General features: G+C 38.3%; 6 protein-coding genes and 1 pseudogene across 7 annotated transcripts; 4 read left to right on the top strand and 3 right to left on the bottom strand.

Moving 5' to 3' along the window:
* Positions 1-7,513: 7,513 nt before the first annotated feature.
* On the top strand, positions 7,514-13,245 carry GCK72_023254 (uncharacterized protein; the record flags this gene model as incomplete). Its single annotated transcript, XM_053735308.1, has 9 exons — positions 7,514-7,543; positions 10,115-10,304; positions 10,888-11,066; positions 11,111-11,270; positions 11,436-11,545; positions 11,947-12,411; positions 12,460-12,615; positions 12,666-12,777; positions 13,115-13,245. The coding sequence occupies 9 exons, from the start codon at positions 7,514-7,516 to the stop codon at positions 13,243-13,245; spliced, it is 1,533 nt and encodes a 510-aa protein (XP_053578874.1).
* A 1,209-nt stretch (positions 13,246-14,454) lies between these two features.
* GCK72_023255 (uncharacterized protein) lies at positions 14,455-14,892 on the bottom strand (the record flags this gene model as incomplete). The annotated part of the gene is made up of 2 exons (XM_003106717.2): positions 14,455-14,682; positions 14,854-14,892. 2 exons carry the CDS (start codon positions 14,890-14,892, stop codon positions 14,455-14,457), a joined length of 267 nt encoding a protein of 88 aa, XP_003106765.2.
* Positions 14,893-15,458: 566 nt separating this feature from the next.
* Positions 15,459-16,544, top strand: GCK72_023256 (uncharacterized protein; the record flags this gene model as incomplete). The annotated part of the gene is made up of 5 exons (XM_053735309.1): positions 15,459-15,871; positions 15,995-16,139; positions 16,213-16,353; positions 16,403-16,490; positions 16,537-16,544. 5 exons carry the CDS (start codon positions 15,459-15,461, stop codon positions 16,542-16,544), a joined length of 795 nt encoding a protein of 264 aa, XP_053578875.1.
* Positions 16,545-17,682: 1,138 nt separating this feature from the next.
* GCK72_023257 (uncharacterized protein) lies at positions 17,683-18,109 on the top strand (the record flags this gene model as incomplete). The annotated part of the gene is made up of 2 exons (XM_003106744.1): positions 17,683-17,712; positions 17,885-18,109. The coding sequence occupies 2 exons, from the start codon at positions 17,683-17,685 to the stop codon at positions 18,107-18,109; spliced, it is 255 nt and encodes an 84-aa protein (XP_003106792.1).
* A 404-nt stretch (positions 18,110-18,513) lies between these two features.
* On the top strand, positions 18,514-23,889 carry GCK72_023258 (annotated as a pseudogene). The gene is made up of 6 exons: positions 18,514-18,540; positions 18,587-19,680; positions 19,765-21,275; positions 22,842-23,034; positions 23,473-23,610; positions 23,703-23,889. Coding segments are annotated over exons 1-6 (3,150 nt in total).
* Positions 22,779-23,178, bottom strand: GCK72_023259 (uncharacterized protein; the record flags this gene model as incomplete). The annotated part of the gene is made up of 2 exons (XM_053735310.1): positions 22,779-23,039; positions 23,083-23,178. The coding sequence occupies 2 exons, from the start codon at positions 23,176-23,178 to the stop codon at positions 22,779-22,781; spliced, it is 357 nt and encodes a 118-aa protein (XP_053578876.1).
* GCK72_023260 (uncharacterized protein) lies at positions 23,431-24,108 on the bottom strand (the record flags this gene model as incomplete). Its single annotated transcript, XM_053735311.1, has 1 exon — positions 23,431-24,108. The coding sequence occupies one exon, from the start codon at positions 24,106-24,108 to the stop codon at positions 23,431-23,433; it is 678 nt and encodes a 225-aa protein (XP_053578877.1).
* Positions 24,109-25,265: the final 1,157 nt, after the last annotated feature.

Here is a 25,265-nt window from a genome sequence, read left to right on the forward strand (position 1 = left end):
ATCTTTGCTTTTTTCTGTTTTAAGTTTTAAATTTTATAATGGAACTGGCACGTGTTGAGATTTTCTCCAAACAATAATCGGTGATATTCAAGTATTTGGGTTCCGTGCGTTTTAAATAAATTGATTGTGCTTAATATTTTATTGAATGTCTGTAAGCACTTTAAATCTGCATAAATACCAGTTAAGCTATTTTTATCATGAATCACAAAAAAATTGATTATTCGAAATTAGACAATGTTTGCTTCCTTCCAGGAAACCACAACACAAATTCACTTCCTTCAATTTTCTCGCCTACTACCAATTTACCGGTTTGACCCCTCCATACTCTTCTAACCTCTAACCCGTTCCTTTCAACAAAAGCGCGCCCTCGAATTTTTTCTTCCATTTTCCGCTCCGTGTTTCTTCTTCTTCATTTTCATCTTGCCCTCGTTTTTTTCATTAGATGTTCTTGTTTGCATTTATTCTCAAATAACTCTCTCCTTCGTGTCTTCTTTCATTTGGGAGGTTGTTCTCCGTTTACTCTTCTTTTCAGGGGGGCAAGTGCGTGGGCATGGGCCAAATGAAATAAAACAAATGGGACGAGTACAGTAATCCTACTTTTTCACTGGGCAAAAAGAAACAATGACGGAGATTGGTTAATCCGAAAAACAAGCAAAAGATTGAAATCGGTCAAATAGACTCTACTTTTTTAAAAGTGATATCTGTAATAAGTCAAATATCTTTTGTGCTTTATACGTCATTTCCCGAGGATTTTTTTTCTGAATGCAATTCGTCAATTTCATATTCTCTTCTTAATCTATGCATGTATCCGATGAGATAAGGTGTCATATTTCAGATGGTAGCATTATTCTGTACTACAAGCCTAACAAAACACCTGAAAACCAAAAATAAAGTGTCCATTTCACCCAAAAAATAATTAATCTTCCGGACTTCTCTTTGGCAAAAAAATAAAAACGAGTGACCCAACACCGCTGTGTAATAAGCGTGCTCCCTTCTACCTGGATCCTCTTTCTAACATTTTTGTTCATTTTCTCCCATTCATCTGTTGAACATGACAAAAAGTTAATTTAACTTTTTCCTCTTTTGGGGTACATAAGTACAAAATTGTATAGAATTCTTCGATGGTCTCTTGAAAGTGTTTTTTTCTTATTCTTCGAAGACAAGAGGGTTATTCCCAAACTCAAAACTATTTCCTTATGGAATGCCACTGTGTGAAGACAGTTTGGCCATTGTCCTCGAACCCCTTTGGCGTGGCATTAGTAGAAATTACGCAATCGAGTTTGATTCCTCTTCTCTTTTCCCCTGCTTTCACTTTTCGTGTATACTCAAAACTAAATGGTTTGTTTTCTTTACCGATTACACTGTCCTTTCTCTTCTTTTCCAACTTTTCTTTTTTCTCTCTCTTTTCTAAAATTCTGAAAAAAGTCTTTGCAAAATGTTTATCAGGAAATAAATAGGAAATAAGAAAGAAGAGAAACGTGGTCAAACGCAGGGAACAACGCAATACCAATACAAAATATAATACAGAAAATATGAGTGTACTTATTCTGCTTACTGCTTATAATCTTCTTACGTTCCGTTTTTCATGAATTTGTGACAGTGAAAAGGGATTTGAATTTGGTTTAGATTCAACGGCAGGAATATTTATTATATGTACTCTACATTACTTTTGGCGGGTGCTGTAAATACAGCTAGTGTTGAACACTAATACGACCGGTCTATGTGGTCCAGTTTGTCTTTTTGTGAGATTTGGTTTTATTTCTTCTACATCGATTCATTTCATTAGCTACTGCATCAATTTACAAAAAGGAAAACTTTCTAGTTGACTGTTTTTTTTTCAAAGTTTTGGTTACGGTACAACAAAGTATTCTTGAATTAAAAAATGATATTATTTCTTTGATCTACAGTACCCAGTTAACAGTGTGAAACCGAATCTTCGATTTTCTGCAGATCTTGCTTCAATGAACACGATCACTTTCTTCATGTCTCCTTTTTCTATATTTTCTTGTCACGATCTTCAATTACCTTTTGTACTTCCAAAAATAAATACGGAAGGACAACCCACACCACCACATTTGCCATATTTAGGAAGTTTCTGGTAGTGAGAAAAAGTGGACCGGTCAGTGTATGAATGTATGCTAATGTGTTTATTTGTCCGAGAAAAAAGGGTTGAGAAGAGTGTGGGAGAACGCGAAAGGTGTGTATTTGTCATATTGGTGTAAAACACGGAAAGAAAGCGGTTTTTGCGGAAGGAGCCGGTTGATATTGTCGTGTTCCGTAAATTTGAAGACATGACATGTGAACGGAGAGAAAGACACCGATTTCTGATGATTAACCCTTTTATGGCTTCTTCGCTATTTTTATTGCTGTCTTATAAATAGAGGCAATCTTAAGAACACCGCTTGTTCATTTAGTCCAGACCACGCGCTTTGTCAGGCAGAATCAAATATAGTACACTTGTAAAAACACAGGTGGTCTATTCTCTCATCCGTATATTCATTTTTGTCCATTATTATCTTCCGGAATCCAAAACTTCGTGTGTCCCATCGGATGTCCTATGTGACTGATGGCCTAGCAATTATGCGCGACACCATCATCATAATTATGTATGAAACTAGTGCCAGAACTTTTTTCATCTTTGAAAACGTGCGCAATTCACTCACTGACCCATATCGTCCCTGTTGAACTATCAAGCAAATGTTATGGTGTTCGTTTGAATCCTATTCCGCCTGACTGCCCACATCATCCAGATCTTCCTTCTTTCTTCATTTTCTTCTAGATCTCCACGTCTTCAGTTTTCTTTTATTTTTCGGAGATTAGTTCATCTAATCTTATATTTCTAACGCCTTATTTTCTAAGTTTATTTTATTTTCTTCCCATATTTTTTGCGCAGGCGGCAACCTTGAATCAAAAACCGAAGCTGTATACGACACACCCTGAATATTGTCTATTTTTCCGAAGAATGTCGTAAATTACCTAGTGATCAGAGTCTCTAATATCTATATGGGTAGTGCTAAGCATCATGCGATGTACTAAAGGAAAACTACGCCCGGAGAAATGTTTTTATTCAAACTTTTTTTCATAAATCTTGTGTCTCAAGTTCACTCTCGGTTCTGCAAAACCATAGGTCAACTCTACAATTTCATTCTTGCAACTAATCGAAGACACACCCAAAATAAATTTTTCCAAAAACGGAAATTCTCATAAATTACCATGTTACACAGTACGGAGAAGATATCTCATTTAGAACCCCCCTTTCAAGATATCTAATAAAATGTCTTCGGTGCGCCGAGATGACCTTCGTTGAAATCCGCCTACTACTCTGAAGCGCGCCTAACATTATTCATACGCCCTCCTCAACCCTCGAACCAGGTGATATCTTGACAGATGAGAGATGAAAACGCATCAGTTTCATCTTTTTGCCGTATTCTTATTCTTTTTGACACTTTTCGAGTGGCAAAGACCTTTTCCGTTAACCTTTGTCATCAATCTCACCATCATTATGATCAAAAGCTTCTTGTTTCTAGGCATCCGCAGTTCTCGTCTATTCTCTTTATCGTCTTAGGCGACTGGGCCACCTGCTGATTTCTGCGTTTTCTCCTTTTTCTCCTTCTAAATATTTGCATATCTACCTAACTGTCTGTTCCGCCTTTCAACTCCGATAATATATTTTTTGCATGAGGAACCTAAAAAAAAAACCTGAAGCAAGTTTTTTTTCGAGGTGATTGAATAGTGTTAAACGGATTGTTTTTTGTTTCCCTTTTTGCCAAAATTTTGGCAATCGTCCCATTTTGTAATTACACACGGGTTTAAGGATTAGTCCTTTCGATAGTTTCAATGTGTAGTTTTTGAACTGGCAATCGGTTTGATCTGTGAATTTACCTTTCAATTGTCCATTTTTTATAGTTTTTTCCTGTACCCATTCTTTCATCGTGACTTGAACTTTTGAATAAGTTTAACAAAACACGAATAATTAACGTGTTTTTTTCTAGCTAAAGAATATCTATTGATTTATTTTTCGATTTCAAATGTGATTCTCGATTATTATTTCAAAACATAAGCTTTTGAATTTTCTTCTTGACCTTGTTCCTGTTTCTTTTTTCTCCTGAATAGTGTTTGTAGGCAAAAAATGAGAGAGAAAAACTGGTTGCCTAGGGTTTGACTGTATACATATTCGGAAGTGAAGGGATCTCATACATAAATAGTGACGACGATGAGGTAACAGCAGGATCTATGGAATAAAAGAAAAGAGCGTGTAATTACCGGAGAGTAGCGGATGATAATCAGAGAATACAGAATTTTCCTCCCCTTCTCTCTCTCTCTTTATCCTCTTTCACACTAAAAGGATTTGACTTTTTTTGTTTGATGTTCGCTTACTGGGCTTACCTCTCTTTTACTGGCTTACAGGGTGATAGAAGGGCTAAGACCTTGTTTGCCATAAAGCTTTTCTGTCATTTCAGACTGAAAAATGAAAAAAGAAAAACATCGCTGTTTATTTTTCAATCCAAAAACTGTCGTTTTACTGTGCGTTGAGGACTAAAAAATCAAGGTGTGAAAGCAACGTCACTTCTTTTCTTTTTCGTTCAATAGTTTAATATGGGCATAGATATGACACCTCTGATGATAGACTTGTTACATTCTTATCTTTATAATAAACCAGATAGTCGAGACCCTTGAATTCTGAACTTCAATTTCTCTTTTCATTCATACGTCAATGCGTCCGTCTACTATGACACGTAATTGACATGGTCGTCTAACCTTGAAATTTTTGAAGAATTCATTTTTCCTCTTCTGGGCCCCCAGCTCATGAAACGACAGACAATGCGAAAATGACCCTATTACGGAAGATGTGGTTTTCTGGGGTAGCTGAGAGGTTGAGGGCGTACATTTTGTAGCACCGCGGGTGGTATCGTTATGCAAATACTCTGATCTCCCAATTTTCTTCCAAGGGCAGCCGAATCAATGAACCCTTCAAATCGAACTGTGGCCAAGAGATCAGTTCTGTCAGATACTCCTACTACCGAGTTCCCGAGAGGGGTGGCTCTACGTGAGTGTTTACACACGTTACACGTACGACGAGCAGAAGACGCGCGTGAAAATCGTCGGCAAATAGTACAACCTGCTACTCATCTTATTCTTTCCGCTCTACCAGCTTGCCCTCTCCAGTCAACCCTCATTTTTCTTGCTTCTCGCAGTTTTTTGCGTTTTCCGCATCTTTCCGCATCTTTTCGCATTGTCATTTGTTTAAAAATCAACCTTCGAACTTGATTTTAGTTTTGATTTTTTCACAGTTTTTGTTGCAAATAAAAATTGTTAGTTCATTTGATATACCTGAGGTTCTGAGAAATTTTTGCAGTTAGCAACTTCAAAATTGTGATTGTTGCCTTTAGTATTGATCCAGTTAAAATTATCAGCAGCCATCATGACCAACATTTCATTCTAATATACTTATTCTTGCTAATTCAAAATTTTACTTTCTTAATTAATTAGAAACACATATTCTTTACTAATAATATTCAACAGATTCCGTCTGTCCGTTTATGTGTTGCAAGCCATAACTCCCTCTGTAGTGGACCGATTTTTATGAAACCTAGACAGATTGATTGGAAATTTCCCTTCGATGATGCCCGAACTTTTCTTTTTTCGAAAAAGTTGATTTTGACGTCTTCTGGAGACGATGACCATTTCAACAGTAAAAAGCGTTGAGAAAGGTGTGTCCCGACAGGGTGGTAGAAAGCTCAAACTTACCGACTCGGTGTTTCTTATCTGCATTCTCGAAATGGCCACGGCCGCGTATTTGGTGTAGCGGTCTACGCAGATGACTCTCACGCACGGGGTGGTGAGTTCGTTCCCACCAGGTCGGAAATGTTTTTTGGTTTTTTGTTTTGATAGAAAAATAGACAGCCAGTATATGAAAGTTGTAAATAACGCCGTTACAGTCGAGATTTCGTAGATCAAAAGGGTTACGTGGGTATAATCGAGGAAAAAACTACGGTTTGGAAACTGCGCCGCAAATTTGCGTTCGTATGTGCACCCTTTCCCCAATTTTCGTTCCTAGATTAAAAGGCTCTCTCCGATTTTCGTAGAGTTCCCAACTTTCAAAATGTTTAAAAATTACAATCCTGCAAACGCTGAGTCAAAAACTGATTTATCCATAAGACTTTCGTCCGCATCTTCTTGGGGAAAGGGAGGCGGCATCGCCGCCGATCAGTCAAAAACTCAAAAAGATTACATTTTCTGTCAAAATTTTTTGTTAAAAGGAAAATATGTTTTGAAGTTTTTGAAAAAAGTTGTAACGTTTTTTGCGTATATCACTATTTAAGCCGCACCCTGTACATAAAGTGCATTTCTTTGAAGATCTTTAAGAATTTTGTCAACTTTTGTGGAGCACTTTCAGGTACAAATGAGGATTGGAATCAAAATAGACTGAATAAGAGGGTACTTCTACTTTTGAACTGAGAAGTATGTAAAATAGTTTTGAAGTATTCCAGAGAAAAGAGGCGGCATCGCCGCCGAAGAGGTATAAAATCAGAAAGCAGAACTTTTCAGATCAAACCAGACTAAGAAGAAGATTTCTGTGTATGTATATGGAAAACATCTTGAAAGGCTTTGGGGAGGGAGGCGACATCACCGCCAATCAGTCAAAAACTCAAAAAAATGCTTTAAGCGCATTATTCATACTGAAATTCCATATTCCAAAGGAAAAACTCATTGAGAAAATTTGTTAAAATATTATCAGAAATACAGAAGTGTTTTAATTGTTCTCTACCGGAAAGGGCTTCTTAGCTAACGAAAACTAGCTTACAAGTGAATAAATTATACGATCCAAAAGTAGAGGAGAATTCTGAGACCTCGATAGTAGTAATTCGGCATGATCACTCGCCTTTTGAGAAGGGAAGAAAGAAGAGTTATCAAGTTCACGTTCTTCTGTGAGATTTTTTTGAAATGAGGAAAACATAAGAAGAAAGTTCAAATTGGTAAATTCAAAAACAGCTCATTCTAAATTCCATATTCTATCAGGATGGAAAAAGTCATTGAGAAAGTTTATAGAATTTGAGTCTGAAATGGAGAGATTTTACAATTGTGCTTTATCGGAATGAACTGCTCGGCTAAGAAGCGCCGTAGGCGCTGTAAAACTGAGAAGGGTAGTGTAGGGAAGGAGGTTTAGTCGCCGTTAGGCGACGTAAACCGACTGGTATTATACTATTGAAGGGAAACACTGTTAGATTACACCAAAAGCCTCCGTTCAAAAATACAAACATTAACAACAAAAACGTAAATAGGAATGTTGTCATGATGTTCTAAACATATTATTCATGTTATCAACCTCTAAAGATCCTATACAGAGCACCAAATCGATTGCGAAACACGCACTATTTTTCCCAATTATCAGCCCTTATATGTCATTTTTTAGTTCATGATAACGTCGTTCCCACTCCCCCGCTAACGACGCCCGTTTCAACTCGCTTTCGACTAGTTTTACCGCATTTTTCATAACTAGTATTCTATTATAATGGGATTATTCAACAATATTGTGGATAAGGTAAGTCATTATTATTATTTTTAAATTTTCATACAGTTATTTTGTAGTTTTTTGTTCTTGAAAATGTTTTCTTAGGAATTAAAGACACGTAGAGGAATAGGAAGCGGAATTGAGGAAAGACACACCCAATTGAACAGAAACAACAGAAAAAAGAATGGATACATAGTAGTTGCTGAGGGGTGATTCATGTTGTGATCACACCTATTTCTCTCTTTTCCCTCTTTCCCAAACTTCTTCATCATCAAAAACCTGTAGTAATTAGTATTCGGTTTTCTTTTTTCTTATTCCGTTGTTTTTCAAGTGGTTCTTTTCTTATTCAACTCACGGCTTAGTTCTTTCCGGATCTACTAGTTTTTTTAAATCTTAACAGCAAGACTAATGACCAAGACTAGAGACAACAAAGAAAGCTTATCAGAAATTTTCCTGGACATGGAATGAGGAGAGTTGCGAAATTGGGTGTGTCACTAGTATAGTTCAAAATTAAAACTTCAGTGAAACTGAATGAATTGAAACAAAGGAAATTATAATGAAAGACTGGAAATTGGAACCGGTCCTAGGAGGGCAGAAGAGCAGGTCGTGTGATTGCATGATTACAGTTTTTCCTTCTTTTTTCATTACGTTATCAAGTCTTAGACTACTGTCATGTGATGAGCGTTTTGTATACTTCATGGGTGGTTTCAAATAATTATTTTCTGTATCAAAAGCGTTGTACTTCTGATTTCGCTCATAACGTCATTTGCTGTTTTTGATTTCTCAATTCTGAAAACTTGAGTTGACTATTTTGTTCCCATTGGTCTGATTTTCATTGCGAATATTCAACTCATTATCAATTTTAGCAAAATTTTCGGTTTCAATTTTTTTTTTACATCCGCTTTATCGGAGAGCACTGATTCATAGAGAACTGTTCCGAACAGAAAACAAATTTTGCGTAAAAACTCCATCAAAACGCGGAGAGTGAAATGTATCTGTAATATACTTAACCCAAATTCTACTACAACTAAAAGATTCACAACTTTTTTGACAGATTCAGCAGGAAACTGGAAATAGCCAGAAAGAGTACTCATATTTCTGGTCATTGACACACTTTCGATTTGTGGAAATAGTGTGACACCCCCGGAACCGGAAAAAACCTAAACCTGACCAAACTTTAGCATCTCCTTACCTTATCTAAGTCTGCCGAATGCTTATAATCCGAATTCTTTTTTTTTGAACACAACTATTCTGCAAAGAGAACAATGAGAATTTGAATCAATCTGGGAATAAGCTCACAATCCTTAAAACATCTTAATCAAACAAATGTTTCCTTTCTATATTTAGAAACAAACGTTCCCTTATCAATTCACACCTCTCGTAAGGTCTTCTGCGTAGGAGTGTGATTCACGTTAATTTCAGTTTGCTCACCCACTTTATAATGAATGAATTGGCGCCAAAATGTTAGTTTTCATTGTTCTTTTATGACCAAAATCATCTGGCAAAGTTTTGATAGGATTAATTTTCATGTGTTAGTCCGCATGTACTTTTTGAAATTTCTGGTATAAAATACTGTTCTAATCTTGCAAATCGTGTAGTATTAATTTAATTTCAATATTACTTCATTTTATTCAATTTTCTTTTGCTTTTGGGTTTGAGAAAAACTAAACCTCATTATTCTGACCATAGGAAATTTGTTCTATTGAGCAGCTCCTGATAATGGTTTTCTTATTGCAACTTTCACTTTCCGTTCAATATCATTCTGATTGAGATAATGAAACCTTCTTTATGATCTCGCCGCCGCCAATTCGTGTGACAGTTGTCTGGTTGCAATAAAAAAGATGATTTGACACTTCTCGACTTCCGTTAGTTGAATCATTCTCAGAAATCAGGAGAGAGTCAGAACAATGCTTAGGATCAGAATCAGTTCAACTCCAGCTCAATTTCCGTTGCATTATGTACGTCAACCCTCTCCCACTTCTTTTTGTACAGTTTTGACACATCATATCAGCAAGATAATCCACTTATGTTTTCAAATGTTCGCATGCAGTCTGTTTCTCTCAAAAGGCAAAAATACTATCTCAGTTTTTGACGTAACACCTTCCTAGAGCCTGCCCCCACCCCAAAAAGCTCCGCCCATCTCTCGAAACTTTTCCTCTTCTTTTCTTTTCTTTTACTTTATGGTTTTTGCGTTTGTTGCTCGTCCAGCCACATTGTGCATGCTTATCATATGCGCCGTAGAAAAACTATCATTCGTTGGCACCGATGACGGGTCTAGTTTTTTTTCTGCCTATGAAATAGATGATGATAGTAGTAGTAGTACTGTTTTTGATATTCAAGTGAGACCAGAACCAAAGCATGTATTCAAATGTGTGGTTGGTCATAAATTAGTCTTATCACACTCCATGTTACAAAGATAGACTTCCATTTTGGCAGACAACACTTGATATTTTGTGTTATTGAGGAAAAATACTTAATCGGATGAAATAAATTGCTTCTAAAAACAAGATTGACCATTCAATATTCACAGTATTCTTTAGTTTTCAATTTCTAATCCGTTTTTGTTCCTATTTCAGCGTACTAAACGACTAACATTTCCAGGTCAAAAGCCTATTCCAAGCGAAGGAGAAGGATCACATCGAAAACATGTCACCCCCACAAGGAAGTCTATGGTCTGGAGGGTACCGTCCAAATTCAAATAGCCCAAAAACTAACAACACCTATTTTACCAAAAGCAAAGGGTCCAGAGAAGCAAGAAAACCGTTGGGAGAAGCCAACTTGAACATTCAAGGTGTGTAATAAGGTTCACCCACTTTTATGACCCTTTGTTGTTTTTTTGTTCCTCAAAAAGTGCTACTTCACTTTCTCTCCTACTCTTTACGTCTTCTAATTTATGACTTTGATAAAATCGACAATTTCACTTTCGATGGAAGTTTTGTTCTTGAGGCAACTTTCAGCTTCCTTCTTAATGTCCCTCAGTCCATCAGACCCCACACCAAGTGTCAAAAGTCTATGCAAATTGAAAGAGTTCCTTATCATCTCCCCATTGTCTCCTCTGACTCGTTTCGTGGTCTTCCATTTCTTTTTATTGCAGTTTTCTTCCAAACCGCAAATTGACTTAGTTTGTTCTTGAACATGTAGTTCAAACTTCATTTTATCCTTGTTGTATTTTGCTGTCATGTATGTCCATGCTCTTTAATTAGTATTCGTATGTTCCTCCATTCTGTTTTCCTTCTTCCCATTCATTTTTTGTCCTTTTATACCGCAAACACTCCTTATGTCGTCTTATTGTCGTCTTATTGTTGTCAGCGGGCGTCATAATCTCATTAGTTGTTGCCACAACTCTTCTTCTCAGAACAATTTCCTGTTTCCAGGCTCAATGCCGGCGAAGAAAGAGGGTTTCAACCGTGTGCTGGACGGTTTGAAAAAACGTCAGTTACAGCATGACTTCAAATTGGAGCGAGCTGCAGAAACATATGAACCAATCCAGAATATTGGGTCAGGAGCGTTTGGAATTGTTTGTGAAGCTGTGGAAACTTCCAGTGATTATAAAGTAAGTATCAAAGAAAGGTGACAATTCATAAATGTCATTTTTAGGTTGCCATTAAGAAGGTTGCTCATGCATCGGCCACACCAACCCTTGCCAGACGTACACTTCGTGAAATACGTGTTCTTCGCTACATTGATCATCCAAATATTGTGACACTACGTGATATCTTCAGAACCCAAGGTCCACTTGGAATCGATGTCTTTCTTGGTAAGTTGCCGAATTGTTTACGACTACTCCACCGAGCACAACTGATAAGCGTAGACTTGCTTGTATTTTACACTATAAATACATCGGCCTGTTGTCGTAGAAAACGTTTGGAACAATTATCAGTACTTGAGAATAGTACAAAAGTCAATATTGTTACTTTTGCAGTGATGGATCTCATGCAAAACAACCTTCATCACATTATTTATGGAAATGAGGAACCATTGGATGAATACTATATCAACCAATTTCTAGGACAGCTTTTGCGAGGATTGGAGGTAAGAGGACTGGTGTTTTCATGTTTTCTCATAGAATCTCAGACAGTACTATGTATTCAATTCATGTATTCATATTCTTTTCTTCACTTTCTATGTATTGATAACACTAATCAAATAGTCCTCTTCTTTCTGAGCGGAAACCAAAAGTGTACTATACGAAAGTAAACATATGATTATATTGTGGACTGAAACGAGCCACCGCCCCAGTTCTGGAAGGAGGGAAGAAAAAAAAAGTTGTATGGTTAGATGAATGGATGACGTCTATCTTCTGGCGCCAAGTCGTAAAATCATAAAAAGTTGAATCAATTATAAAGACTATCTTTGGAACAAGCAGTTCATTGCTGTGTGATAAAATTATACCAGATCGGAAACACTTTTTTTTTAGAAAAATAAATTTACAGTATCTTCATGTCGCCTCGATTGCTCACAGAGATTTAAAACCATCTAACCTACTTGTCAACCAAGATGGTACTCTCCGGATAGCTGATTTCGGAATGGCTAAATTCACAGACAACAGTTCGAAGAAACACGATGACGAGGAACATTGTTACTATATGACTCAACATGTCGCCACACTTCCATACAGAGCTCCAGAACTCTTGTTTGTCCTGCCAGAACACTCAACTGCGGTTGACATGTGGGCGGTTGGATGTATCTTTGGAGAGATGGTCACCAGAAATGAGTTGTTACCTGGAAGAAGTGTGCAAGGACAGATCAAAATGCTTCTGACAATGTTGGGACATCCACCACAACATGTCATTGATGAGGTCCGATGTGATCGTACGCGAAAACTGATTCAGGACTATGGTAGGAAAGCAGATGCCGAATGGGATGATATTATGTTCTGCAAAGCTAGAGGAGAGAATGTAAGTTGATAATTGGTTTTGTTCGTAATCTAATTGAACTGGTTTCAGCAAATCGTTCGTGGTAACTGTGATACGATTGATTTCGTAAAACAATTGTTCCAATACGATGCAACAAGACGCATCAGCATTCAAGAAGCATTGGCTCATCCATACATTCAAAGAGTTGTTGAGCCAATGGGATCACAGAAAAAGTGTCCGTTCAGAGTAAGAATTCTCCGAAACAACGGTCAGATCATTATTATTTTATATTCTAGGTGAAGAAAGACATGATGCAAGTTGAAGATCTGAGTCATCAAGATCTGATTGAAATCATGAAGCAAGATGTTCGATCAGCGGAGAACACTTATAATGAAATGCGCTCTGGAGGTACTTTTTATTCCTGAAATTCTCATTTTCCTGCATGTTCTAACAACTCACTAAACTAACTATTACTAACTTTTATTTAAACAGATTATAACCGATGGACAGCTGGATTCTTCCAAAGTGAGCGAATCAGAGAGATCGAGAATGCAAAGTATTCAAATGGAACTTCTGCCACTTCATATACTAACGGGTGCTTATTTTGCTTGTTTTCCAGTTTTTCAACCTAATTAAACTCACTTTTTACCAAAAATCACAGAATGTGTTTCTAATTTTTTTCGTTGTAGCTAACTGATCCACATAATTGTTTTTTGAATTCAAAGTTTTCAATTTTCGATTCCAGATTCGACAGGAAGCCACAGTTCGGATACCTCAACGGACACGAGCGGAGAATACCCCCCTATTGTGCAGCATGAGCAACTAATGGAAGACGTGGCTACACAAATCTCAATTTGTGAGCCGTCATCTTTGTAAATCATGTATTCAATTCTTAATCCATTACAAATAACATTTCTTCATTTCAACATATCTCCGCAACAGTTTCCCCATCCACTCTTTCTCTATTAAATTGTGTCTGAAAATTGATGGCTTTGCCACACATGTAACATTTCTTCAAATTGAAGATGGTGTATATAAAAAAGTATTTCCTTCATTATTTGTCTTATTACTTCACCAGGTTTATTTATGAGACTATCCCAATATCTTAGCATACATCCCTTCTTATTGCTTCTAGAAGCGTTGGTTCGAACTGAGATTATATTTATATATTGAAAAACATCACTGTGTCTTTTTTGTCCTCCCATCTGAAACCGCTGTTCTGTCTGTTCTAGTCTTTTTTTCCAATGTCATCAATTTTCTTTCTTTATTTTTTCAATTGATGATTCTACTTGTATCTGTGAATTATACTTAAATCATAAAAGATTCGATTCAACAAAAAGTTTTTTCTACAAATTTATTGGCTGGAACCGGAACACAAAACCCTAGAAAAAAGATTGAATGCACTGTAAATCAACAAAATTGGTTTTAATACATAATTAAATAACTGAGAACGTATTCTTGTAAATGAACACACGATCATTTCCAGTACAAGTTGATGCTCAGAATGCTGAGGGTCAGATTTTGGCATCACTGTTAGCTCACAGAACATCTTGAAACTTCAAATTTTAAGTTATTTTTCATTTATTGCTTGTGGTCATTTTTCGTATAGTCACAAACTCAAAGTCCACTTTACTATAAAACATCATCTGATAACCAAATGCCCATTCATTATAATTACTTCTTTGTTGTAACTTTTGAGTTGTCCAGTTTATTAAAAACGTCACCTGATAAGACAATTTGGAACTTTGGAACAAAGGGTTTCTCTTATCAGTTACTTTACTTTTCAGTCTTTACACTGTACGGAAATTGATACGAAATGATTCAAATAGAGAAGTGTCACAAAAAAGAAGATAGTTTAATCCAAGAGAATACACGACAGATATTGCAGAAAAGGGATAGTGACACCAAACATCTCTTGAACGAAACCGGTATTCTAGTTTTTGGAAAATGGTCAACAACCACAATCTGTTTAAGGAAAGTATGAAATGTGAAAGTCAAATGAAGGTTCCTAAAAGTTTTATTCAATTTCAAAATTCAACCATTAAATAATGAAACTCGATTTTGAAAATTGGACAAACAGTTGATTTAGGCATTGTTGACACGGTTGATGATATCTTGAACAGTACTCAATGGCTCGACATCAATTGATTCAGTTGGAACGTTGAAGACAGAAGACAACGCTTCAGCAATCGACGCGTTTAAGAGATCAACACGATCCTTATTAGCGCCCGCCTTGAAGTTGAAATCGTTGTCGATCTCCTCGGCTGGACGTGCGGCCCAGAATGCAATCAATTGTTGAACTTTTCCTTCGACCTAAACACATTTTTGTTGTGCATTGATAACAAAAACTCTGAAATTTGCAGACATTAAAAATTCAAACACTAACTTTAAAGCCTTATCTCTAAAGAATTTATTCTATCACTAGTTTTTAATGGATTTCTCTTTGAATTCCTAGGAATGGCTGTAGTTTGATTTGAAACTTACAGTGTCAGCGGTGATAACTTCGTCGTACGTTGAAGACATCCTGAAACAGGGAAGTTGCCGGTGGGCATTCTCGCCGAATCCAATGCCCCATTCTTACGGTACACGCATACAATCGCAACGACGCTCCGATATCCCGCCACGTGGCAAGGTCGCGTACCACCCATCGCTCCACGCAAGATTAACAGTTCTTTTTTAGTTCTTACTTTTTAAGGTAAATTCTCCCGTTTTTTGTTTGTTTTCCGTGCTGTTTTACTATTTTCCTCTTGTACTTTTACTGTTTATTCTTGGATAAGAATAAATTGGTGTTTTCGAGTATAAAATCTCGTTCTGTTCGTCAAAAAGGCCGCTGAATCCGTAACCACCGGATAATTTGGGGGCCGAACGTGTTTTCTTAGTGAAGCTTTGAATTTATCGTTTGGGCGAGTATAAAACCCAGGCGATTTCGAAGTTTTTGCTGGAAAATAAGAATTTTTGGTGAAATTTGGATAAATTTTACCGAAATTTGTGTGATTGGCGTAATAGGCGATTGATTGACGAGGAGAATACCAAAGTAGTATAAACTTTTGGAACTCCAGGCGGAACACTCAAAACGAAGAATGGAAAAGATGGAGACCGAGGATGCACCGAAGGCGGTCGACGGCGGAGAAGGAAGAGGCGACGGGGACAGCTTGGACGGCTCGTTGTGGGCACACGTCACCGAGTTGGAGAGCACGAATGTGAGTTTGAAGGAAAAAATGAAGAGAATCAGAGGATCCGAGAAATTCGTGGAAAAATCGGAAGAAGTGGTGCAGAACCTGCAGAAGGCGCTGGGAGACACCACGCTGGCGGCGAGAAAACAGGACCTGATGTTGGCATCTTGTCTTGTATGGGCATTGTCTTGTATGGGCAATTCTTCAGGTGAAACACAAGTTTGTTCACATATGCTTATAGAATTTATTCAGATTATGTCAGTTATTGCAATGTTTTATGGGATCAAAACTATTCGATTCTGGTTCTTCCTTCCGCATTTCATTTTCAGGTGAGATGATGTCAGAGCTGGTTTTGTTTGTTTATTGGGGTGCTCTTTGATTTTGAACCCATTTTTTATGATTAATTGTTACACTCTCGACATGTCTCTCCAACTTTAACATGATTCTTCCAGGATTGCGTGCATTGTGATCATTTGTGTCATTGATACTTGGCTCATTTTACGTGCAACCGGAGAAAATGTTAACGAGAACAACGTTGCACTTCTTATATCCGTCATCTCTTTTGCCGTTGCTGCTTTATGTGCTCTTTATGCTACAGTGAGTTTTCTAATACTACTTCTCCCTCTTAGAGTCTCACAATACTGAATCTTCCAAATATATATTTTTGCAGTGGGTTGAAGTAAGATGTGCACATTTCGTAAAAAGATCACGCGAAACTGGTTTCTCAATCAGCGTACCTCGTCCTGTCGGTCCTGCAACAATATCTCTTAGTGAACCCCAACCTAACGCTCCAGAACCACCGCTGCAGCCGGTATATTTTGAAACTCTGATTAAACTTATTATTATTATTTTCATTTGAGATACGTCGACTTCCACCACTCCGTCACCATCAAGCACAATACATTGTCAATGATGAGACCCTACCAGCACCCCGTAATCCCAACGAAGGTAAGTACAATTTTTTACATTTTTGAACATTAATGGTTTTTTTCAGCTAACTGACAGTGGGAATAATAATTTCTAAGCATTGCGGGATTCATCAAAAATCAAGACATCATCAAACTCAACCCGTCAATTATACATTGATGTTTACAATTAATTTTCTGTAATAATCTCTATACTGTCAAAAAAAACGCAAAAATTTTCGGAATGTTTTCCTATTCTGCTGAAACGCAAGTAGGGCAGGGTATTGTGGGCGGAGCTTAAACGGCAATTGAAGCGGATAAAAATCTAGACAATTTTAAGATAAATTTGTTTTTCAATCTTATAAACATGCAAAATATACGAATATGCTGCAAAGAAGCGTTTAAAAAATTTATTAAACAAGGGAATAATACCAATATTCAAGATCGATCGTTAAAAAATTATCCGCGCCGCTTATAGTTCAGGCTCCGCTCACGATGTTATGCCGGACTTGCGTTTCAGCATGTGAGAAAAAATTGTGAATTTCTTGCGGAAATTTTATTGTTTGACAGTATTTGTATATCAGTGAACATAATAACTTTTCCGATATGAAGATTGTTTCCTTTTTCTAATGACATGATATGAAAAAGATCCGGATACTTGATTGAAGATTACCATCGGAAATGTTTCTGAAATACAACGTTTTGTAAGTTTCTTGAACAACGGGCAACAAAACAACTGTGGAGGTTGCTGGCATTTGTGTCTTCTCGTGTTCCATCAATTGCTATGTATGAAATTTGAACTGTGTTAGATTTCAGTGTGGGGTTTTACTTTGAAATTGTTTTCTTTACCTGGTTCTACGATTTCGTAGAATCAGAATTCACTTCGGTTTGGAACAATGAAACTACTTCCGATTTGCCTCGTTTCACATTTGATTCGTAAAGAAGACATTTTGTAAGGTCAGCAGTTCTTTTTTATTATCCACTTGATTTTAAATTTTAACGAATCGACTTCCCATCTCTTTTTTTTTGAATTCGGCAGTTTCAATTCTCGATTTCAAAAAATTTCAAAAGAAGATAGAATCGCGTCTCGAAGCAAATTAAAGAGACAAACACGCCCACACCGATAAGTATAAAGTAACCGACTTGAAAGAGGAAGATAGATTTTTTTGTTTTTGAGATTACAATTTTTCGTTTGAACTACCAGAATTTCATTTTCCTGTTCTAGGTGTTTCAAAATGTTCGAGGAATACATCACCGCTGACACTGTAAGTTTTCAAATCAAACTACACCCATCTCTTGGAATTCAAAAAGAAATCCATAGAAAATTAGTGATAGAATAAAGTCTTTAGAGATAAGGTTATTGCGTTAGTGTTTGAATTTTTAACGTCTGCAAATTTCAGAGTTTTTGTTATCAATGCACAACAAAAATGTGTTTAGGTCGATGGAAAGGTTCAACAATTGATTGGATTCTTGGTCCAACGTCCGGCCGAGGAGATCGACAACGACTTCAACTTTAAAGCAGTTGATGAGGATCGTGCTGAGTACTTCAACACCATGGTTGCCGAAGCGTTAACTTCATTCTTCAACGTTCCAACTGAATCAACTGATGTCGAGCCATTGAGTACTGTTCAAGATATCGTCAACCGTATCAACAATGCCTAAGTCAACAGTTTTTCTTTCAAAGAATCACATTACTAAATGGATAACTTCTGATGTAAAATAAAACATTGTGATATCTTCATTTGATTTTCACATTTCAGACTTTCCTTAAACAGATTGTGGTTGTTGACCATTTTCCAAAAAACTAGAATACCGGTTTTGGCCAAGAAATGTTCGGTTTCACTATCCCTTTTCTGCAATGTCTGTCGTGTATTCTCTTGAATATCTTCTTTTATATTACACTTCTCTATTTGAATCATTTCGTATCAATTTCCGTACAGTGTAAAGACTGAAAAGTAAAGTAACTGATAAGAGAAACCCTTTGTTCTTGAGTTCCAAATTATCTTATCAGGTGACGTTTATAATAAACTGGACAACTCAAAAGTTACAACAAATAAGTAATTATAATGACTGGACATTCGTTATCAGATGATGTCCTGTCGGTCCTGCAACAATATCTCTCAGTGAACCACAGCCTAGAACCACCGATGCCGCCTATTCACGGACGCGTCGGGATACGGAATTGGAGCGGTGTTGGCTCAAGCAGGAAAAGACGGAAAAGTACATCCGATCGCGTTTGCGTCGAAGTCGTTGAGTTCGGCGGAGAAGAACTATCATGTGAGCGATAAGGAGGCGTTGGCGGTGTGGTTTGCAACCAGAAGGTTCAAACATTTCATCTTCGGATGTCCGACAACAGTTTTCACCAATCACAAGCCACTCACGAGCTTGTTCAAGACGAAGAATTTGGTGGACAGGTTATTGAGATGGTCGATGGAAATGCAGGATTTCGCGTTGAACATGGTGTATTTGAAAGGAAAGGCGAATGCAGTAGCAGATGCTTTGTCAAGAGGTGGAGCGCAAGAGCCTGAAGAGATGAAAGAAGCACATGAGCAAGCCAGAACGGAGATTGAGCGTGTTATCAATGTAGTGGAAGTAGTTAAGGAGAATGAGAGGAAGGAGATAGGTTGGAGAGAGTTGATCATGAAAGAAGAAAGCTGGAAGAAGATCGTAGAGAAATTGGAAAATGGGAACCAAGAGGTAAAAGTGGAAGTTCCAGGATGTGGAGAAAAAGACATGAGGGAATTTATGATGATGGGAGGAGAATTGATGTTGGTGACTAAGTATGGAGCTGCGTTGAGGGTGGTGCCGGCGGAAAAGCGGAAAGAATTGTTTCTGGAAGCACATGGAGGTACATTCGGAGGACATTGGAATCCGGAGAAAGTAGACGCGATGTTGGGGAAGAAGTTTTGGTGGCCAAGAATGAGGGCATGGATTGGAAAATGGTCGAAAGAGTGTCAACAGTGTCTGTGCGGGAATGCCAAACGGATATTGACATCTCCGTTGACACCGATCGAAGCAAGTGAGCCGTTGGAGATCGTAGCGTTGGATTTGTTGGATTTCGGGTTGAGTTCCAGTGGAAATCGATACGTGTTGTCGATTGTGGATCTGTTCAGCAAGTACGCTGGGGTGGTGGCAATTCCGAATAAGTCGGCTGAGACGGTTGCTAAGGCGTTTTTGGAGAGTTGGATGTTGAAAGAAGGGAGAATTCCAAAGGCAATATTGACAGATCAGGGGTTAGAATTTGCAAACGCTACCTTTGAGAAGATTGCGACGATGTCGAAAATCAAGTTAATTAAAACTAAAGGGTAACACTCGAGGATGAACGGAGGAGTGGAACGATTCAACAGAACTATTCAGACAGTGCTGAAGAAGATTACGTTGATTCCGACTGAGTGGGATGAGAAACTGCAGTACGCAGTGTTCGCATACAATGCGTGTAAGCATGAGACGACTGGGGAGAGTCCACATTTCCTGATGTATGGAAGAGATCCGAGAATACCGCTGAAGGTTGATCAGGAGGAGTTGGTGGGGAAGTATCAGGTGGACGTAGACGAGTATAAGTTACGCCACGCTGAGCAGATGCATTTGGCTCAGGAAGCAGCAAGGGAGCATATGAAGAAGGAGCGAGAGAGTATGAAAGAGAGTTTTGATGAGAAGCATAATGTGGCTGGGAGGAAGTTTCCAGTAGTAGGAGATAGAGTAATGGTGAAGATTCCTGCGGAAAAATTGGGAGCGAGAAATGCGAAGCTGGTGAATGAATGGAAAGGGCCGTACAGAGTGGTAGAAACTACGGAAAACTCGGCAAGCGTACAGTTCATGGGAGGAGAAGAGAAGTTATGGATCCCTTGGGAGCAACTCCGGAAGGTTCCAAAAGAAATAGTGGATATGAAGTGTGAGACTAGCGCGAGAAGGGGGCAGCGTGGCAGAAAAAAGAAGGCAGTGGTAAATGTAGTAGAACAAAGAAAACTATGTGAAGGAGAAAAAGAGAATTTGACATTGGATAATGTGAAATTTTACAGGAAAGCGGATGGAGAAGAGTGCGGCTGCAAGAGAGGAAACGCTCATTTCGTTGATGGATACGGGGATAGATCGTATGACCCCAAAAGCTTGGCGTTGAAGATGTTGGCTAAAAATGAGAAGATAACGCCGGAAGATGTGCATCTGATGGTTTTTGATGAAGAATTCCAGAAGAAACTCGGGAAGTCTGAAAGACTCGAGGCGCTTCGAAGATTCGCTGAAATCTGTCCAACGTGGGCGCAGAAAGTCATGACGGGAGCGGTGGAGGAGTTCGAAGTCGAGTGGAAAGAGGCCGCAGACAGCTTGAAAAAGGAGGTGCTGCAAAAGAACCAGCCGAAGAAGTCAACAATCAAGGAAAAGTTTATCCTCATTGGACAGAGAATGAATGTGAAAAGTAGAGCGGTTTTTGAAGTCCGATCGGCAACGATCTCAACATGGAAACAAAAGTTCGAATGGGACCAGGTGGAGAAAGCAGTGATTCTGGTGGAGTGGACGAGAAAGGAGCAAGAATTGGAGGGACTGATGCATCTAGTGGAGGAGATTGCCAAGGAAGTGCAGGAGGTGGTGGTCGTTCCGGCCAAAATGGAGTGTGCATTCGATGAGGTTGGAGGAGTCACGGCCCAGTGGAAGAAAACTCGGAAAACGGCGTTGAACGTGGAGATAGTGGACCCATTGACGCCAGTTGGAACGAAAAAGACTCCATTGATATTGTCGGAGTTGAGGTCCGGATCGCTGGAGAAGATAGTCGCTTATCTCGAGTTGGCTGTTCCAAGTCACCCAGTGGTGGATCGTCGGAAGGAGGAGGTGACGGGTGAGCCGAGAGCGAAGAAATCGAGGGGACAGTAGCAGTCGAGGCGAAGGAGCCGAACAATGGTGTAAAATTTTAAATTGTTTATTATGATTGTTTGAGTATTACCGGTTTTAATGAGATCTTGAAGTCACTAGGACAAGTAGTTTGTTTTTTCTTTTCTGAGGTCACTAGGACAAGTAGTTTTTTTCTTTCTTTTCTGAGGTCACTAGGACAAATTGATTATTTTTGGTAGTGTTTTCTGTTAAGGAGTAGGGTGAGTGACTGCGGTGGATGAGGACTAGTGAGTTGAATGTAAGCCGAGTTGTAGTGTGCCGTTTGCTGTCACCGGTCAGGGGTCCGGTATCTAAGAGGAGGGGGAAGTTGCCGGTGGGCATGCTCGCCGAATCCAATACCCCATTCTTACGGTACACGCATACACTCGCAACGACGCTCCGCTATCCCGCCACGTGGCAAGGTCGCGTACCACCCATCGCTCCACGCAAGATTAACAGTTCTTTTTTAGTTCTTACTTTTTAAGGTAAATTCTCCCGTTTTTTGTTTGTTTTCCGTGCTGTTTTACTATTTTCCTCTTGTACTTTTACTGATTATTCTTGGATAAGAATAAATTGGTGTTTTCGAGTATAAAATCTCGTTCTGTTCGTCAAAAAGGCCGCTGAATCCGTAACCACCGGATAATTGGGAAATGAAATTCTGTTGTATCAAATAAAAAAAAATTTTAATCTCAAAAACAAAACTATCTATCTTCTTCTTTCAAATCGGTAATTTTATACCCATCGGTGTAGGTGTGTTTGTCTCTTCAATTTGCGTCGCGATTTGATTCTATCTTCTTTTGGAATTTTTTGACATCGAGAATTGATACTGCCAAATTCAGAAAAAAAGAGATGGGAAGTCAATTGGTTCAAATTTTGATTCAATTGGATTATAAAAAAAGACTGCTGACCTTACTAAGATGTTTTTGTTACTAATCAAATGTGAAACGATGCGAATCGAACACGGAGTCTACAACGAGCCATCTCGATTCAAAAAAAAAAGCGGGAAAACGCGTTTTTTCAGCGGAGCGCGTTTGCACACACACAACCTTTTACAGCGGCAATTATTAATTTTTCTCAGTATTTAATCGATTAAATGTGTTTTTAAATAATTTTCTCTCGTTTTTGTTATTAAAATGTCAATTATATGCAATAATTGTTTATTTTTTACTTATTTAGTTATGAATTTTGTGAAGAATTTATCGATTTACGAGGCAAGAAAAACAACGGTATTTTTTTTCAGGGAAAAACTGTCAAGGAGAAGTGAAGGAGCAAGAGAGAAATCGAATTGAAATGCTGGAAGTGAAATTCGTATTTTCAGGTCATATTTGTATTCAAATTTCCAAAATTTCACATATTCCCGTAGGGTAGTACCAATTTTCAGCGCGATGGACTTCACGAATTATGAAGAATGGAAATGAAGAAAAAAAGAAGACGAAGAAGAAGAAAGAAGAAAACGTTGAGGAAATGAAGATCAGGACAGATCGAAGACTCTGTTGTTGATTAGGCAGCGCTTGAAGCATTCTTTTGCTCTCAGAAGATCGTTTCGAGTCGTGCGATAACGAAGTTTCGATGTATTATAAGCAGCATGGAATGCTTCGATGGGATGTTCGCTGGTTTTTGCCCATGTGTGGTGAGTTTCAACGAATTCCATCACGTGTTCAAGAAGCGCATGGAGTTTGGGCGTCACATTGTCATCAGCCGCAAACTCCTGGAGACAGAGCCACATGGTGTCCTGAATTTCGAACTTTTTTTGTTTTAAAAAACTGGAAAATTACAATGGCGTTTTCCATGTCTTCTATCTCCTCTGGATGCAGCTTTCTTGGCACGCACAAACGCCGAAGCCTTCCTAAAGCCTTGAGAAACTGTGTCATGCTATTAAAATGCTTGTGATTTGTGAAAATCGACATGTAATCATCAATAGCATCTTCCTTCAAAAGATTGTAGATGTGGTTGCCGCAAAAGTTTTTTTGCCACACACTCATGTCAGCACCCCATTTCTTTCAAAGATCTTCCAGTTTTTTCCTGTTTTTTTTTTGCCTTGGAGTGCGTCCATCGTAGAATTATAGATAGCTTGTTCTTTTCTAAAATATATAGAATTTATGTGGGAAGGGGTAAAATAATGTTTACTTCAATTCATCTTTCTTCAATTCTATTTCATTTTTCAGAAATTCAATCGCCTCGTCAGCCAGTGCGTTCACTTTCACTCCCGTAATTCCACGACAACCGAGGCAACTTAATGGATTGTTAGGATCATTGGTCAACTCCCATTCCTCTGCAGCCCACATACCACAACAGACTGCATGGTATGTTTCTTCGCACGTTTCACACTTCACTAATCGAGCATCGAAAAGTGGTGCTTTCCCAATCGATCTGTCTCTATAAAGACATTTTTCAGCTGGACACGCTGCCGCTTCCGTTTCATCTGTGCCATCGAGAGTCGAATCCTGGAAATGCTGGAGAACAACGGCTACTGTCAACATGGAAGACAGCTCAACATCAAGCATTTGAACTGTTTTTTGGAGATTTATAAGGTTGGATTTCCGAACTCTAGACTGTTTGATGTCGGCCTTGGTGATCTTTAATCCCGTGTCTTCACAATCCATTGTTGTTGTCCATAACAAAAGGTTATCGAAACCGAAACCTTGGGCTACTCCCATGATGGTGTGCAGACTTGGGATTGTTACGTGATCCAGACTGATTCCGGTGAAGTTATGTTCTTTCTCCAAAAGCTCTAACTGTTCTCGCAATACACGAATAGTTTCTACCGGATCAGTGTCGTTCCCGGCGCTGTCAATTTCCATTTTTGGAGCTAGAATAAGTCAGCTTTAGAAGCTATTTTATACATTCCAGTTAAAGATGGGTGAAGGAGCAAGGTTCCCTTTCAAATTATAACAAAAAAACACATGCTAATATCTTCTTAAATTTATTCAACAAAATGATTTATTTCAGAAAACGATGTGGACGCCTCTCGTCTTCGATCTTCTCAACGTCGGATTCTCATCTCATCACACCACTCCACTTTTCTCATTCAGGTCCATTTTTCCTTTACGTGTCTTTCCGTTTCTCTTCATATCGTAGTTGAGGTTGAACATTTTTCAGGAACTATTCACGGAACTTCTCTCTTCGAAACACAACAAACGACAGAATACAGGCACATCTCAACACACTATTATTTTCGATTGTTTGTTGTTTCTTTTAAATAAAACTCTGATTTCCTTACTTTCATTCAGCTCCACTGTTGCTTCCGATACCAATATCCAAAAATCGAACGGTTTTTGCAAAGGAATACACCTTCTCCCTCTACAAAACAGCGAAACCCCCCTTTCACCTTACCAAATTTTGCCAAAAGTCGGAAGTTTTTACAATTTCCAATTCAAAAAACCTTCCCTAAATTTATTAGAGCTAAAATTGTGATCAAAATGTTACTTTTCTATCGAAAAATTTGGTTTTAAAGGAAAAAAATTCATTCAGAAAAAATAATTAAATTTGAATTTTTGTGCTTCGCGCCAAAGTCCCGTTGAGCGCGATTGCGTCACTTTTCCTCGAGATGGCTCGTTGTAGACTCCGTGATCGAAATTAATTTCACTGTTCCAAACCGAAGTGAATATTGATTCTACGATATCGTCGTGCGCGGTGAGGAATTTGGTATGTTTTTGGGAAAATAGACGAAGCGATACAACGAAGCATTCAATTTACTGGGGGACTCATCATTGACAATGTATTGGGCTTGATGATGTTGGAGTGGTAGAAGTCGGCGTATCTCAAAATAAGAACATAATAGTAAATATAATCACAGTTTCAAAATATACCGGCGGCATCGGTGGTTCTAGGCTGTGGTTCACTGAGAGATATTGTTGCAGGACCGACAGGACATCATCTGATAACGAATGTCCAGTCATTATAATTACTTATTTGTTGTAACTTTTGAGTTGTCCAGTTTATTATAAACGTCACCTGA

This window comes from Caenorhabditis remanei, chromosome X, assembly GCF_010183535.1.
Source record: "Caenorhabditis remanei strain PX506 chromosome X, whole genome shotgun sequence".
Lineage (NCBI taxonomy): Eukaryota > Metazoa > Nematoda > Chromadorea > Rhabditida > Rhabditidae > Caenorhabditis > Caenorhabditis remanei.